The sequence below is a fragment of the Pezoporus flaviventris genome, unplaced genomic scaffold, assembly GCF_033815535.1.
Source record: "Pezoporus flaviventris isolate CSIRO_AGI_PZ_B2104156 unplaced genomic scaffold, CSIRO_AGI_Pfla_v1 ptg000049l, whole genome shotgun sequence".
Taxonomy (NCBI): domain Eukaryota; kingdom Metazoa; phylum Chordata; class Aves; order Psittaciformes; family Psittacidae; genus Pezoporus; species Pezoporus flaviventris.
The window spans coordinates 327,971-345,549 of NW_026892597.1; the positions used below are offsets into that span (position 1 = coordinate 327,971).

At 55.1% G+C, this 17,579-nt stretch overlaps 1 protein-coding gene across 1 annotated transcript in view; it reads right to left on the reverse strand.

Annotated features, from left to right (window-relative positions):
- Nucleotides 1-17,579, reverse strand: part of LOC133277041 (SH3 and multiple ankyrin repeat domains protein 3-like) — a 302,090-nt gene that overhangs the window by 164,649 nt on the left and 119,862 nt on the right. Inside the window, 1 exon segment of the mRNA XM_061468551.1 lies at nt 13,833-14,020. Within this exon segment, the coding sequence (XP_061324535.1) occupies nt 13,833-14,020 (188 nt within the window).

Below are 17,579 nucleotides of genomic sequence, written 5' to 3' on the forward strand. Positions count from 1 at the left end.
GCCGTGCAGAAAGCAGCCTTCCACTGGGAAAACACAATGATTCATTGGGGAACCTTTGGCTCGCCCCAAGAGAAGACCCATAACTTGGGTTAACACCCACCTGGGACAGGTGAGGGGCGTCAGATTGATGACTGACCTTTTCATTCGCTTCCACAGCAGGACGTCACAGACAACAGCAGAGCAGGCTTTCTGGACAGAAAACAGATGCTGAAGCCCAGCAAACCCTTGATGTGGCATGCAAGAGCCACTGCTAATGGCCAAGACAGATGAAAGACACAGCTAAGAGGCTCTCTACATCTGAGCTAGTCAACAGAGAAATAGGCTATTTCAGAGCGTGATTCATCAGACTTATTTTAAATGTCTAACTTCGGAGAGATAAATTACTCTTGGGAAGAGCTATTTCTTACCACTGACTACAGGGAGTCTAGACAAGCACCTCAGGTGTAGCTGCGCACCGCAGCCTCACACACAGGATGAATCAACTCCCTCCCCCCCAGCAGCCTTTCACCCCCTGGACCATTGCAGAGACCAACGCAGTGCTTTGAACACGACAGCTCTGCAGGACCGGGGGACCCCAACCCCACCATTACCCTGCACAAGGCCACTGCACCCAGCACCTCAGGCTGAACCCGCAGAGGCTCTCCAGAACAGCCACCAACTGCTCCTGGCTTGTGCTCACCACCTCCTGCCCTAAGGACATGCTCAGTCAGAGGTGGCTTTGCCCTGAGGAAGACCATGACCACCTCAGGAGCAGCTCTAAAGACCCCAGGCTTTGGGAGAATGCATCTTCCTCCTGAGCCTCTCCTTTCTAAGGCTGCCAGCTCAGCCAGAGAGCCCCTACAGAAAGCCGATGGGTTGTGGAGTATCTGTGTGCAATAGACAGAACTCATGGGATGGCTTGGGTTGGGAAAGACCTTAAAGCTCATTCAATTCCAACCCCTGCCACGGGCAGGGACCCCTTCCACTGGAGCAGCTTGCTCCAAGCCCCTGTGTCCAACCTGGCCTTGAACACTGCCAGGGATGGGGCAGCCACAGCTTCTCTGGGCACCCTGTGCCAGTGCCTCAGCACCCTCACAGGGAAGAGCTTCTGCCTAAGAGCTCATCTCAGTCTCCCCTCAGGCAGGTTAAAGCCATTCCCCTTGGCCTGTCCCTACAGGCCCTTGTCCCAAGCCCCTCTCCAGCTTTCCTGCAGCCCCTTTAGGCACTGGAGCTGCTGTGAGGTGCCAGGGATGACTGAAGGCACTCGGCAGCTAAAGCCAAGCTCGCTGTGCCTGGATTTTGGACCAGGAGGCAACAGAAGCTGCTGGGGCTCACTCATCCTGAAAGTGCATGTAATGGATGCAGGAAGTGGAGGAGCACGTGGTGGATGGGATGAGATGAGACATTTGTGTTTGTCCTGTGCCTCCTGTGTCAACAGGCAGGAAATGTCACGGTGTTAAGGAGAGCTCTGCCTTGCTGGAAGAAACCTGGAGGGAATAACCTTGGCTATTATTCAGGCTCAGCTCAGCAGCCGCTCCTGAGGATGGTTTTGAAATTCCTGGTGCTTTCAAACATACTGTTTATCAGTGTGATTTAGAGACAAATTTCACTCTGATGTAGAATTCAGATGGAGGCAAAGCACAGGAAGTGGAGAAAGACCTTCAGAGTGAATTCAGGAGCATAAATCCACCCCCTCAAACACACCTTCAGAGCACTCCAATGTTACATTGACTGATTTCACGTTTCCCAAAAAACCTGACATCGTAAGTACTGCAGTGCTGGAAGAGAACCCAGCATGTGAAGGACAAACTGAACCACAGGCTTAGTTAAAATAAATAAATAAAGAAATAGAGGTCTATCTTTATGAGAAAAAAACAACTTTTCTTCAAATGAAAAGGTTCACTAAAAGCAAGCAGTAGTGAACAGAGGCTCCCTGAACAACCTGCTGGAAACCACAGAACCATGGAATGGGTTGGGTTGGAAAGGACCTTAAAGCTCCTCCAGCTCCAACCCCTGCCACGGGCAGGGACCCCTTCCACTAGAGCAGCTTGCTCCAAGCCCCTGTGTCCAACCTGGCCTTGAACACTGCCAGGGATGGGGCAGCCACAGCTTCTCTGGGCACCCTGTGCCAGCGCCTCAGCACCCTCACAGGGAAGAGCTTCTGCCTTATCTCCAACCTGAACTTCCCCTGTTTCAGTTTCAGCACATCACCCCTTGTCCTATCACTACAGTCCTAATGAAGAGTCCCTCCCCAGCATCCTTGTAGCCCCCTTTAGAAACTGGAAGCTGCTCTGAGGTCTCCATGCAGCTTCTCTTCTCCAGGCTGAACAGCCCGTGTTCTCAGCCTATCTTCATACGGGAGGTGCTCCAGCCCCTGGTCATCCTTATGGCCTCCTCTGGACTTGCTCCAACAGTTCCATATCCTAAATAAGGCTGAAACCGAAGGACCATTCCTGTGCTGGCCAGTCTCAAGCACATGTGTGTCCTCCATACTTGGGTCCAGCTACTGAACTGATGCACTTGAGCCATGGACAACCAATGGCTCCATAAACTCTGCTGGGAACTTTCCGATTTCCACTGCACACTTGGGCTGAGGACACAGACACAGATAACATTAACCTGAGGATAAGAATGCAGGAGACATGGAACATCTGCTACAGAGTGAGAAGCCCACAATGGTCTCTCATTCTTCTGACTTGCCAGCATGGTTTCTTCTCCTGTGGTGACAAGCTGATAAGAATTCTCAATGTATCATCACAGATGCCAAGTACAAATGCTATCATTTTCATGGCAATATGCAATAATCCAACCTCACACTCGTACCTATATATTACTGTCAAATGGTATTTCATCCACACGCTAAAGAATCTCCTTTTGGTGTATTTCAGACAGACTCTGGGCAACCTTACTGCTGAATAAGCAAATGTTGACTTCACAAACGCTTATCACCTCCTCTGAACAAAGGAGAGAAGAAATCCCATTAAAAACAGGTGAGTGAAGAAGAATGGAAAAAAAACAGAACACTACAGAAAATTGACCTAAAGGGTTTCAAGCACTTTAAAGCTTCAGAGCGGATACTCAAAGGCAGCAGAGCCGAGTCCTGTGCAGGCAACAAGCACAACAGGACAGACCCAAACCCGGACAATACCGTGAGCACAAACTCTGTGTCTTACATGGCTGTTCTTCCAGCATCTCAGCAGTCTGGTGCTACCTATACAGGGAGCATCTCTGGAGAAAGCTGGTACTGAAGAAAGCTGAGATCTAAGGCAAGCTTGGAAACTTGTTGCTCCCTGCCAGAGGAATCTATGCTGAAGAGAAATGAAAGTATGAGCCAGTTTCAGAGCTGGGCTATCCCAAGCAAGCAGAACCCCTCCACCAGTAAACATAAATGAAAGTGGAGCTGGAGGCAAGTGGATTGCAACAGCTCAGGCCAGTTTTGTTCTTCCTATGTGCAGCAGAGAAACCAGGATACTGATACTGTTCAATCTGACATCACCTCTAAATCCTTCCTTTGTGCCATGAATTTTGTTTCTCCAAATTCTTATGTGGAGGATTTCTTACCCATGACCCCCTGATTTCCAGAAACGTTATTTGGTCTTAGCAGGACATTTTTAGTAGCTCCAACAATCCAGAAACCATGCTGTTGACCTGCAACACATTAAGATCTCAGTGGAAAAATTCTGTCCTAACCTCAAGTAAAGAAATTTAGCACAGCAGAAAGCAGGACTTATGACAGACAGCAGTCCCAAGAGGCTGTATAATTCTCATACCAGGCTCTAGCAGCCAGACGCATTTGGCTTCTTCCCATCACTTTCAGAATGACCTTCCCAGTCGACAAACCAAGAAGGATCAGAAGGAGTATTTCTTGACCCTGGTACGAAGGAAAAGCTTCAGGAGTGATTCCCCTCATAGCCCTGAAGTGCAGCACTAATAAACTCATTCACAGCAATACAGCTAGAAAGGGACACACAGAATCAAGAGCTTCTTGTTAACTTTTGCTGCTCATGATCCCAAAACCACTCAAGCTTAAGCTCAGAGTCAGTGGAGCCTGATCCAGCCAACCACCCGAGGGGCCTCCAGCAGCAGCACAGCTCTTGGTGGCCAATGCTGCACTCAAATACAACCACTCTGGAGAATAAGCCCTGATGCCAGAACAAAGCTCATGCAATTGGTGTGTGCACACTCCCTGCTCCTGCAGGAAAGGGGCTGGGATTGCATGTCCCAGGTGGGCTCGCTGCTCTGAGCCCCAGGCACAGCAGCAATCCCCAAAGCAGGCACGCTTGTCCCACCGGAAGACACAAAGAGGCTGAACATGCAGCCTCATCTGTGGCAAAAATTAAACTTTAAACAGTCAGAACATTTTAGGCCAGACCAATTTTTCCAGCCACAGCTTGGGATTGCTAAAAATAGAGTTCCTAATGCCAAGTGGTGCAGCTTTAATAATCATAGAGGAACTACTTGTTCCACGTGTCCTCAGGGAATCTCCATCCCTTCTTAGTGCTAAAGTAGATTTTGACACTTCTTCCTGTTGCATTATCCTCTTGAGATCTCACCCAACCTTCTTAAACCTTGACTGATACCAGACGGAAACAGCATTCCAGCAAGCCATGAATGTCTCTAACAAACCGCTGTTCCCTTCTCCCCAGTGTCCTAACGTATCTCATGGACTCACGGGATCCGATGGCCATTTTTTGCAAACACTCAGAGCCTCAACATCAGCCACATCCCCGGTGCAAGCGACTGTCCCAGTGCACACACATATCTAGCGGACTTCTCATCACCTCCTTCCATCAGCCAGGTCCTCAGAGCTGGAACCTTTGCATTCCTACCCAGGCTCCTGGTTTCTTGCTTTCATTCTAAGTTATGTTGCTGGGGTGGCAGAACTCCAAACCACCCCAGAACTGCAGCCAGCTCTGAAGGGAAGAGGCTGCCTATGAAATGCCCCATCCCTGGCAGTGTTCCAGGCCAGGTTGGACACAGGGGCTTGGAGCAAGCTGCTCCAGTGGAAGGGGTCCCTGCCCGTGGCAGGGGTTGGAACTGGAGGAGCTCTAAGGTCCCTTCCACCTCAAACCAAACCAGTCTGATTCTAAATAACACTTCCCTCCAAAAATCACACCCCTCCCTGCGCTCCAGATCTGTTCAAAGCACCACACGACCAGCGAGTGACACTGGGGTGTCAGGACCCAGCTCAGTGCTAGTTACCAAGAGCCAGCCTCCTGCACAATCCCAGAGGAACCCAGCTCAGCCCCTGGAGCTGCTGGTGCTACACGGCCTGAGGAGCCACTTCCCAATAGAACCCGGCTCTCCAGCCCCCTCCTCTACAGTCAGGAGGCTTCAGGCCCAGGATAGCCCTGGAACAAACATGCAAACTGCAACCCAAGCTGTGCCACCCTGAGGGAACGGCACAGAACCGTCACCATCACCTGTGACTTACATGGGCTGTTATCAGCATTTAACAAGGAACTAAACGCGCAAAAAGAGAGGAAGGGGAGGTCCTCACAGCTCAAATGTGCATTTGATGCTCCTAAACTCTGTAAAGTTGATTTGATTTACAAAAGTAAAGAGGGTGTATAAATTCTGTGTTCTCTTTATCTGAAATCACTTAACCAAAGCGATGCAAGATCCACCTGGACACTGCCCAAGACTGCAATCAAAGATCTATTTATTTGGAACAGAGAGCAAACTGGGTTAGGGAAGAGCAGAAGGTTGATCTGAGGTATAAAAACATTAAGTGCAGGGAAAGATGTAAAGAACAGGGCACAGCAATGGCACAGCAATGTGGATGTAAGCACATACAAAACAGGCATATAGAGGTGAGTGGATTTAAAAACGAAACCAAAGAGAGCATCTGAACAAGAGAACACTTAATCTGAAGAGTAACATATTTAGAAACCAGCCAGATGAGATACTCTTCTACCATCAGGCATAATTATAGCTGTCTTATGACATGACCGGCATCAGGAGCACAGCAGGGAGCAGAAAGAGGTCAGATCTTTAAACAGAAAACACAGGGTACTGAGACAGGGGCACAGGTTGCCAGAGAGGTGGCAGATGCCCCATCCCTGAAGATACTTAAGGCCAGGCTGAATGGGGTCCCTGAGCAACCTGGCCGAGATGAAGATGTCCCTGCTCATTGCATGGGGGTCGGCCTAGGTCACCTTTAAAGGTCCCTTCAACCCAAACCATTCTATGAAAACAAGAACAGCCAGAGATGCATGAGGCAAGATACAACTGAGTCCGCTGCTCTGCAGCCCATACGGAGCCAGAGTTTGGAAGCCCATGTCCTACAAACCCCATCACCCCCCATCCACAGCTCCCTATGCACCCACAGCATCTCCCCAGCCCAACATGACCTGCTCCACACATAGCCCCAGCACCTCTTCCCACTGCAATATTCCCAGTCACCCTCTACCTCTTGTGCTATGGAGCTCACACCATGGCTGTCCTGGAGCTGCAGTCTCTGTGGCAGGACCACTGGGCTCCGTGGTCCTTGCCGGGCTGCATTCCCTCCCTCGGCTGCCGTGTCTCAAGCAGCCTCTTTAAACCCCCAATTCCAACAAAATGAGTAGAAAATGTTCAAGTGGCTCGAAAGTGAGCATGGAACAAACCAAAGAAGAGAAACAGCGGCTGCTTGTGTCCACCTGCCTCAGGAGAACAGCTGAACAGCAGGGACCGTGGAGCTTCCCATGGGGGGCAGGACCCAGACCAGGACCAGTTCTGCTGTGGGGCAGTCCTCGACTGTACCCTTTCCAGGATCCCCAGTGTGAGCTCATTACCTAAACAACCATTACCACACAGGGCCAGAACCTTGCTTAGACCTAGGAGAGAAATTACCCAAGCCTGTGGTGGATAAGTATTATTTGTATGTCCCACTGACATGAAAGGGGACAGGGTCATTCCCTGGCACCAGGTCACCACAAGCTTGGCCATGCAGTTGTACATATCAAACAACAAACCCAACTTCTTCCCAATCATGTTTTTTCACGTCTCTGAGATATCCGAGTTTGATTCAGTTCATTTTCTCTTGCCTTTCATGAGCAATTCTTCTCCTTTTGCTCTTCCATGACTCATTTTTCAAAGTGCCCAACAACAAGAGGAAATAATTTATCCATGTCTCAAGAACCTCTCGGCGTTCCCAAAACATCTTTTCACTTCCAAACACTGACTGCACAGAACCAACAGCACAGAAGCACAGCTGCCCCACTCCCACAACGGCCAGCCACCTCGGTCACTCCATTAGGACGCCTTGGGCTCAGTTCCCACATGAGGTGTTGCTCAAGCCATGGGAACACACCACAGCAATGGGGCCAGCTCTGCACAGCTCTGTGCCATCACTTCCCTCCCTCACATCCTGAGAGGCAACAGCTCTGGTTCTCCAAAGGCCTAGTACATCCACACTTGTGCCTAATAACTTCCAAGGAACTTGGGGCTGCAAAGAACTGGAGCAGCATTCATCCATTCCCATAGTCCAGTTCTCAGCAAGCTCACCATGCTACGGTCAAGAACAGCGTCTGAATGCATTTCAGTCCCCAAAGAGTTGAAGAGTTCCTCGGATGGGAAACATGAACACTCAGTGACTAAGGGCTACAAGAGAACGGGCAGTGAAGCACCACAGCTCAGAGGGCAATAGGCTCTCGATGACTGTAGTGATAGGACAAGGCATGATGGGTTCAAACTGAAAGAGGGGAAGTTCAGGTTGGATCAAAGGCAGAAGCTCTTCCTGTGAGGGTGCTGAGGCACTGGCACAGGATGCCCAGAGAAGCTGTGGCTGCCCCATCCCTGGCAGTGCTCAAGGCCAGGCTGGACACAGGGGCTTGGAGCAAGCTGCTCTAGTGGAAGGGGTCCCTGCCTGTGGCAGGGGTTGGAGCTGGGTGAGCTTTAAGGTCCTTTCCAACCCAAACCAGTCCATGATTCTATGACTCCCAGCTTTGCTGCTGTGGAGGACACTCTGGAGTCAGCACCCACAGCATAGGGTGGCTGAGCCGAGGAGACCATGGAGGCAACGAGCATCAAGAGATGCTCTGCAGCATCAGCTGGATACTGCTCCCAACACTCAGTGAAGCCTGGTCCCCTGCTCAGTAGATCACTACAACAAGGCCAGCAGGAAGGACTTGCATTCGTGACTGAGCCACATCACTTGCTAGGGAAAAGAAAAGCAGTCTCCCTTCTCCAAAGGAGGACCCTGTCCCAGCACCTCCCATGTCTCACAGCCAGGCCACAGCAGCCTGTGGGGTCTAAAGACACAGCAGAAGACAATTACACCGGCAACAAACACTGATTTCAGAAGGCAGAGAGATGAAGCCTGGAAGGCTCTAGAGCAGCCTCCCCACCACCACAGCAGGAGGAGGGCTTCAGTGGTTTTACAGGTGAAGTGGGACCAGTTTACAGATGATGGTAAAGCCGTGCAGGACCAAGCATTCAACACTGACCACGAGACTCCCTCCAGCCCTGTTCTTCCAATACTGGGAATACGAATAACACAGGAGTAGCAGCCTGGTGAGGAGGCAGCTGCTTGTCACCCCTTTGCTCCAGATCACCACGGGCACAGAGAGTTTGATGGTGAAGTTTACAGCTTTGCCTTAACCTTCCAAGTTATCAATGGCTCCATGTCCAACCACCTGCATCCAACCAAAGGAACAGCCGCCTTCCTGCAGGATCCCACAGCCACATCCCACAGTGTATGAGCTGCTGGATAAAGGAATCCAGAGGAAACAAGGTGGCTGCTCAAAGAGAAACTGCAAAACCCGTCCACCAACAAAAGCTGTATCCTCTGTGCAATAACAACTTCACTCACAAGTAAAATAATCCCCTCCATCTGAACAACCTCCGGCGCAGCTGAGAACTGCTACAATAATAATTCAACAAAACCATAGCCACAGCCAAAGAAATCAGTTTGTCTTTTATTTCACAGAGGGTTGGCTTCGATACTGCAGCACAGAATGTCAATAAGGAGCCACACTGGAGAGGAAAACCTCCTGTCGGATGCACATGGTAACAGTTGCTCCAGAATAACACCTCCTAATCACAAAGTGCAAAGAAATAAGACTCAAAAACCAGCATGTTCAAAGCGCTCCGAATTTCTCCCTGCTTTCCAGGCTGGAGATTAAGTCCTCATCATGCCCTGCCCATGAACCATTTCTCCCTGTGACCTTGTGATTCCAGTGCTGGTGACTACTGGTTTTCCCTTTGCTTGGGGCGCTCACATCTCATTTCTTTTCTCATTATCAGTAACAAGCAGATCAAGGACAGACTCTCCTCTGCTTGAATTCTTTAGCTATCGCACAAACAAAATACCTATATTGATTATTGCCTGTTGTCATCCAACAGCTAACAGCACAGTGACAGTGTAGTAAAGAGAGACACCTTTAACTTTCCCTGTGCTCTTGAAAGCAGACCCCAATTCCTACAGGAAAGCCCTGAGGAAACACATCCCACAACACAAGGTTCAGTGCATCTCTGCTTCACCAAGGCCAGTACACAAACATTGCTAAACACCAGTGTTCAGCAGAAGTCCATTGCTGTCAACAAGGAACATCACCTCTGAACACGACCCTGGGTGAATGTTCAAGGGTCCCCAGCTTTCTCTCAACACACCACACCAACAAGCAGCATTTGCTCTGCAACGTAGTTGCGCTTGAACTAGGGCCACACTCAAACCCTTGCATGGCTTACATACACAGTACAGAGCTCGTGCTGCTCCAGCTCAAACTCTTCTCCATCTTCTCTGCAATTCCCAAGATAAAAGCTGCCAGACGTTTTGCCATTCTCCGCTGACAGTAACTGCTCAGAACCCCAGCCATCTGAGATCAGTGAGTGCAGCCCCAGCCATCTGAGATCAGTGAGTGCAGCCCCAGCCATCTGAGATCAGTGTGAGGGCAGCCCCAGCCATCTGAGATCAGTGAGTGCAGCCCCAGCCATCTGAGATCAGTGTGAGTGCAGCCCCAGCCATCTGAGATCAGTGTGAGGGCAGCCCCAGCCATCTGAGATCAGTGTGAGGGCAGCCCCAGCCATCTGAGATCAGTGTGAGGGCAGCCCCAGCCATCTGAGATCAGTGTGAGTGCAGCCCCAGCCATCTGAAATCAGTGAGTGCAGCCCCAGCCATCTGAGATCAGTGAGTGCAGCCCCAGCCATCTGAGATCAGTGAGTGCAGCCCCAGCCATCTGAGATCAGTGTGAGGGCAGCCCCAGCCATCTGAGATCAGTGAGTGCAGCCCCAGCCATCTGAGATCAGTGAGTGCAGCCCCAGCCATCTGAGATCAGTGTGAGTGCAGCCCCAGCCATCTGAGATCAGTGTGAGGGCAGCCCCAGCCATCTGAGATCAGTGTGAGGGCAGCCCCAGCCATCTGAGATCAGTGTGAGGGCAGCCCCAGCCATCTGAGATCAGTGAGTGCAGCCCCAGCCATCTGAGATCAGTGAGTGCAGCCCCAGCCATCTGAGATCAGTGAGTGCAGCCCCAGCCATCTGAAATCAGTGAGTGCAGCCCCAGCCATCTGAGATCAGTGAGTGCAGCCCCAGCCATCTGAGATCAGTGTGAGTGCAGCCCCAGCCATCTGAGATCAGTGTGAGTGCAGCCCCAGCCATCTGAGATCAGTGAGTGCAGCCCCAGCCATCTGAGATCAGTGAGTGCAGCCCCAGCCATCTGAGATCAGTGAGTGCAGCCCCAGCCATCTGAGATCAGTGAGTGCAGCCCCAACCATCTGAGATCAGTGAGTGCAGCCCCAGCCATCTGAGATCAGTGTGAGTGCAGCCCCAGCCATCTGAGATCAGTGAGTGCAGCCCCAGCCATCTGAGATCAGTGAGTGCAGCCCCAGCCATCTGAGATCAGTGAGTGCAGCCCCAGCCATCTGAGATCAGTGAGTGCAGCCCCAGCCATCTGAGATCAGTGTGAGTGCAGCCCCAGCCATCTGAGATCAGTGAGTGCAGCCCCAGCCATCTGAGATCAGTGAGTGCAGCCCCAGCCATCTGAGATCAGTGAGTGCAGCCCCAGCCATCTGAGATCAGTGAGTGCAGCCCCAACCATCTGAGATCAGTGAGTGCAGCCCCAGCCATCTGAGATCAGTGTGAGGGCAGCCCCAGCCATCTGAGATCAGTGTGAGGGCAGCCCCAGCCATCTGAGATCAGTGAGTGCAGCCCCAGCCATCTGAGATCAGTGAGGGCAACCCCAGCCATCTGAGATCAGTGAGGGCAACCCCAGCCACCTGAGATCAGTGAGTGCAGCCCCAGCCATCTGAGATCAGTGAGTGCAGCCCCAGCCATCTGAGATCAGTGTGAGTGCAGCCCCAGACATTTGAAAGCAGTGAGCTGCACTGCACTGAAGGAAGGGCTGTCAAGTCTGTCACTAACACAAGTGAAGATGAGACATGGGCCCTATCACGGCTTCAACACCAGCCATCCCGTCCCAGCCTGTGCCTGCCCTATGCTGCCCTCCTTTCCACAGCACACTCCTGCCTGTGAACACTCAGACCTGCAACTCGGGACAGGTTTCTCCCTCAGCATCGCACTCTCAGAGGTCCTCCTTGCAGGGCTCTTGCCCTGGCACATCTCCCCAGACGCAGCTCCTCTCATAAGGCAACAGCCTCCATCAGTTCTTTGACAACACTCCCCAGATCGTCTCCTACCCTTCCCTAAGCAGCTCTGCTGCTCATACCCACCACACTTCAACACTTCCTCCACTGCCACCCTCTCCTTCCAGGACCCTCCACCCCGAGCACGCAGCTTCCCGGGCAGCTCAGGCAGTCTCCACAGAGCTGGAACACCCTTTGCAGAACCCTCATCTGAAGTCCCCATGCTGACAAAACAACTGCCCACAGCCAAAACACACTCCCCCAGCACCTCTCACTGCCGCTGCTCATCTGTGGGCATTTCCGTTAGCTCAGAGCAGGGGTCCAGCACCAGCTCAGTCAGGGACCTTCACTTGCACCAGCTTCTATTTCCCAGAGGCCGGGTGGGAGCAAGTTCTTGCCACCAACTGAGATCACCCTGCTTCCAAAGGAGTCACGACTCCACCAAACATGACAAAGCACCAGCGCATCGGCTCCACTCAGGCTGGTTTCCGTTCATTCCCATCGTTGTGCCCGTTTACAGCACAAGGGCACCCTACCCAGGAACTGCCATATCCCCATCTCCACAGAAATTAATCAGCATCTCCAGGCAGCAAATAGCTGAGCGCTGCCCGTCTGCATGGCCTGGAGAGATCTCGCTCAAGGGATTCTCTTTTAACTCCTGCCAAGCCTTCTCGGCCACATGTAAGGCTGCTGAGAGCACCTCCAGCCCCGAGGAGCTGCTGCCCATCCTGATCCACGGTTCCTCCCCACAGAGCTTCCCACCCCTTGCTTTCTCTCTGGAGAGCACACGAAGAAGACATGCAAACAAGTGCAGGTGAATATGCGAACCGAGGATTCTGTTGCAATGACTAAGGACTGGCATCAGGACCACATGCTTACTGCAAGAGTGTGAGGAGACACAGCAGGGTGTGATGGAAAACACTGGGTGACAACAAGAGCTGGGAAAAGCACTTCTGACCAAAGCTGCATCCATCTGTTGATTCCTTGAGCCTCCTGGATACCCCACAACCGCTCAACACACAGCTCCACACATCAAACACCCGTTACCTCCAACTAACCCGTGCAGGAAACCTCGCCATCAGCCAAGTCACAGCACTTCACGTCTCCCTCCTCCTCCACTCAGGGGATACTACCACGTCGGGAGGACAACAGCAGGTCTGCGAGGCTGCCACCTCCAAGGGGAGGTTTTCAGCATTCACAGCACAGGACTTGGAGCTCCAAGGAGCTTCTGAAGCAGCAATTCAGAGCACGGCACAGCAAGCCCTATCTCCCACTCCCAAGCTCAGATCCACATTCCAGCTAATGCAACCAGTCAGATCAGCAACTGCTCCAGCCTGCATTTTACGAGGCATCAGCAAAAAGCGGAGGCAGGAAGATGAAAAGGAGATCCTTCAACTTTCTGTGAAAAACTATGGAATTAGCCCGCGTGCAGAGCAAGCCTTTTCTTATCCCTGCCTGCTGGAAGCTGACTTACAACCTACCGCAGGGTTTACATGTCTTTCGGGAAGCCTGCCCAACATAATGGGCAATGCCATTATCCCTCTAAGCCTCTCATCTACCCGTGAGCTCTGCATCGCCCTGGCTCCTAGTGCGTGTGGTTGGGAGGTTCGTTGAGGAAGCGCTCCCTTGCCCACCTTCCTGCTCAGCCCACACCCACCAAGAGCTGGGCTTGCAGCTGGGAGCTTTGCTGGTGGCCCAGGCACGGCGAAAGGCAGAAGCATCTCGCAGGGAGCACCATCAACCACGGGCTGGGGAGGAAGGCTCAGAGAGGCACCCGCTTCTCCTGGGGGTCCCAGCAGAGTGCAGTCACCACAGCCACGTGTCAGAAGGCAGGACTGACACCCCAGGGCCTGGCTGCAGGACCAGAATCGCTGGGCCACAGCAAGGAGCCACCTGTGGGGCCTGACCAGCATCCCATAGCCCAGGCAGCATCCCATAGCCCAGGCAGCATCCCATAGCCCAGGCAGCACCCCATAGCCCAGGCAGCACCCCATAGCCCAGGCAGCACCCCATAGCCCAGGCAGCACCCCAGGGCTGAGGGACCTGCACCAAGGGCTGGCCTATGGCCGCTTGCCCCGTGGCCCTGCCGTCTGACCGAGGGACCTGGGACTGGAGCTGTGCAGGGACCCCACAGCCCCGCAGCCGGGTCCTGCAGCCCCAGACAGGACAAGTGCTGCCGGTGCCCAGCCCGCGCCTGGAGCGGGATCCCCGGGCTGGATCCCCGCTGCTGGCTGCCGTCCCCGCCCTCCCCCGTCCCGGTCCCCGCCCGCCGCCGCCCTCCCGTACTCACCCTTGACGGCTTCGCCCCGGTTGAGCTGGATCTCGCCCTCGCCCTGCGGCGCGTAGCTCTTCACCACGATGAACTTGCGGCCGGGCACGGCGCTGTACAGCTTCCGCTTGGGCCCGCGCAGCGGGGCGGGCGCGGCGTGCGGCGCGGGCTCGGTGCCGGGGCCGGGGGGCCCCGCCGGTCCGCCGGGGCTGTAAACGAAGACGTACGTTACGGTGCTGATGCCCGGCAGCTCGCGGCTCGGCCCGCCGCGGCCCGCGGGCTGCGCCATGGCGGGGGGCCGGGGCGGGGAAGGGGAGGGGGGGGGGGCAATGCCCGGCGGGGCCGCGGGGGGCTCAGCGCAGCCCCGGCCGCCGCGGCACCGCCCGGGCGCGGGCACCGGCACCGGCTGCGGCTGGGGGGGCACCGGCTGCGGGGGGGCCGCCGCCCGCCGCCGGCTCCATGGCGCGGCGCCGCCCGCCCCGCGCCGCGCTCCGCTCCCTCCGGCGCCGCGCCGCTGCCGCGCGCACCATGGCCCGGGGCAGGTGCCGCCGCCGGCAGCTCCTCCCCCTGCGGGCGGGGACGGCGCCGCCACCGCCCCCCGGCGCCTCCCGCCCCGGCCCGGCGCTGCCGGGGCTCCGGGGCCGCGCACAGACCCGCCCCCTGGCGGCCGTGGCGCTGCCCGGGCCGGAGGAGCGGGACGGGGCGGGACGGGGCGGGACGGGACGGGGCGGGACGGGAACACCGGCGGGCGGGCGGGGAGGGGCTCAAGGAGGAGCAGGGGGAGGAGGGGGGGGGTGCCCAGGTCCCGGGCGGGGGCACAGCAGCGGCGGCGCTGCACGGCGGCAAGACCGGGGCCGGGGTTCCCCCGGCGCCCGCACCGCGGAGCCCCACAGCGGGGGGGTCGGGGTGGCCGCAGCATCACTGTCAGGGACCCGGCCCCGGCCCCGGCCCCCGCCGCCGCCCCTCTGCGGCGCCCTGTTTTGTGCTGCAGCCCCAGCTCTGCGCTGCAGCCGCCCCCAGCTCCATCCTTGCATCTCCCTTGCCCCGCAGCTGCAGCCGCCCTGTTGCACACTCGCAGCCCCCGCTGGGCTCATACATCCCCACCCCACAGACTCCACGTCCCCCTGGTACATGGGGCTTCCATAGCCTCGTGGGGCTGCTCCGCCCCTCCCTCCGGCTGCCCCCCCAGCCTGGCAGAGCTGTGGGGTCTCCTCCTGCAGCTGGAGGTGCTGCCGGGAGAGGTGCAGATAGGGAGGAAGGGCTGCTGCGGCGGGAAGAGCACCCCAGGTATGGCTGTGAGCCAAAGGGGCTCCTGGCTCCCCACAGAACAAGGAGCGGGGATGGTGCCCCTCGGCCTGGGACAGCCTGAGCTTCCCCAAGGAGCGACACCGCCGTCACGGAGCAGCGCTGCCCGCGGCTCGGACAGCAGCGGAGAGCCGGGAACGGGACCCGGCTCCGGAACAAGCTGCTCCGCGCCCGGGGTGAGCAGGATGCCCGAACCCCCTCGGCGATCCCCCCATTGGCAGGCACAACCCTCGGCAGCCTTCTGCCAAAGGCACCCGTCACACCCTGAATATGCGCCGGGATGCGACCAGCCCCAGCCGACCCATCATCGCCTGCTGCTCCAGCACTGCGCTACACTCCCGGCCCCGAAGGAAAAACATCTCATCAGGAATAAATAGCTGCCCTTCCCTTACACTGCTTCTAAATGTCACTCCAGTACCGCTTTTAGGCAGTGCGGAGATGCTGAACACCAGCTCAGATCTCCAAAAGGCCCTTTATGTTGTTAGAAACAGCCACGAGAAGCTCGCAGAAGACGTAGGTATTGCAGAGCTGAGAGTGTGCTTGCTGCAGCGTGCCTGGCCAGGCTGCAGCCATGCACCAGACATGCTGCTCCCTGCATCCTACTCCCTGCACCATGCACCCTGCTTCCTGCACCATACACCCTGCTCCTTGCATCCTGTTCCCTGTACCCTGCACTATGCACCTTGTGCTCTGCACCCTGTTCCCTGCACCCTGCTCCTTGCATCCTGCTCCCTGCACCCCTGTATGACTGCTCCCTGCACTCTGCACGCTAGCGTCCACAGGGCCGGTGCTCCCACTTCTGGCTGTGCACGGATGTGGGTACACAGGCACGGGGCTGCCAGTGCATGGTGGGATTGCTGCAGTGGGGCTGCTGGGGCACAGTGGGATCGTTGGCCAGCGCACAGTGGGATCATGGGCTGATGCACATTGGGATCACTAGCCAATGCACAGTGGGATCACTGGCCAGTGCACAGTGCGATCACTGGCTAGCACATGGTGGGATCACTGGACAGTGCATGGTGGGTCACTGTGCACGGTGAGGACACTGGCTGATGCACATTGGCATCACTGGCCAGTGCATCGTAGGTCACTGGCTAATGTGTGGTGGGAACACTGGCTGATGCAAAGTGAGACCACTGCAGCACTGGGGCCATCAACTCCCTCCAGCTCCACTGAACACTTATGGGTGCTCACGCAGACCTCCATGTTGGCAAGTGGGATCCCTCACCAGCCATTCCACTTCTCCAAGCTCCTGCCTACATGACCATTCCCTCGCAGCAACACCAGTGCTGGTCTCAAACCACCAACACGCAGCTCCAGTGCTGCACCCTCTGCAGCACTGCAGCACTTTCATGCACTGTCGCTCATGCATTTTCTCAGCAACAAACTTGCACCATTTTCCACATGACTTTGGCAAATCCTGGAGCTGCACCAGCCGCTGGGCCCTGCACAGGTGCCACAAGGATCACAAGAGCCCAAAGCTCCTCCTCAGCAGTTGTGCCAGGGAAGCATCAATCCTGAGCCTCCCAAGCCAATCCCTCTTTGCCATATTGATTTTGTAGCACACTCGTTTTCTAGCCATTAAGGAGTTACTAAGTCAGGATGTCTCAGAAGCCTCCATCCATTAGATCACAGGTATATTTAGAGCACGTTCTGCAACCGCTTCGAAGAGCACCACCAGTTTGGTCTGGGCTGTTTTGGCTCCATTTCAATTAAAGGATATTAATTAGTTTAATCATATTTCATGTTAATGCCTGTTTGATAGAGACCTGTGTCAGCCTTGCAGCTGCTCCAGGTCCAGCCCCTACTCTGGGAACATTTCTACCTGTATTCCCAACTGGAAAACGCGAGGAGAATTGCGTGGCTCAGGTTGTTTTTCCAGCAGGCCAGAGCGGAGCAGCCCTTGGTGTAATTGCCCACAAACTGACAATGTGTTTCTTCACCCACTTTATCACCCCACGCCATGAGGCACCTTGAGGCCACAGGGAGTGTTTCCTCCTGCTCCTCACTCAGTGAAGCTGTGCTGCTGGCTGCTGGATCCATAGCTTATTCCTGAACCGCAGCCAGAGCACTGTGTAGATCCTGAATAAACCGAACACGACCATGGCAGTGTTTGTTGGAGTAGCCAAGGAGCTTCTTGCACCCCCAGAGTTTAACTGTCATCTGGTCACACATGATGCCCACATCCTCCTCATCCTCATCCACACAGGATGGACGCCATGGCCGAGACATGGGTACCAGAGGGGACCAGTCCATCAGGGGTGCCAAGCAGAGGCAGCTCAAGTAAAACATGATCGCTGTGAGAAGCCCTTTGTCCCTTCATACAGAGCCCCTGCTGCCCACAGGGCTTCTCTTGGTGGTGGCTGTTTACTTGACACTCGTCATCCAACCTGCACATCAGAGTTCACCGAGTGACCGCAGAGTGATGCTGGGACATCGGCCCAGCCGCAGGTATCGTTCTAC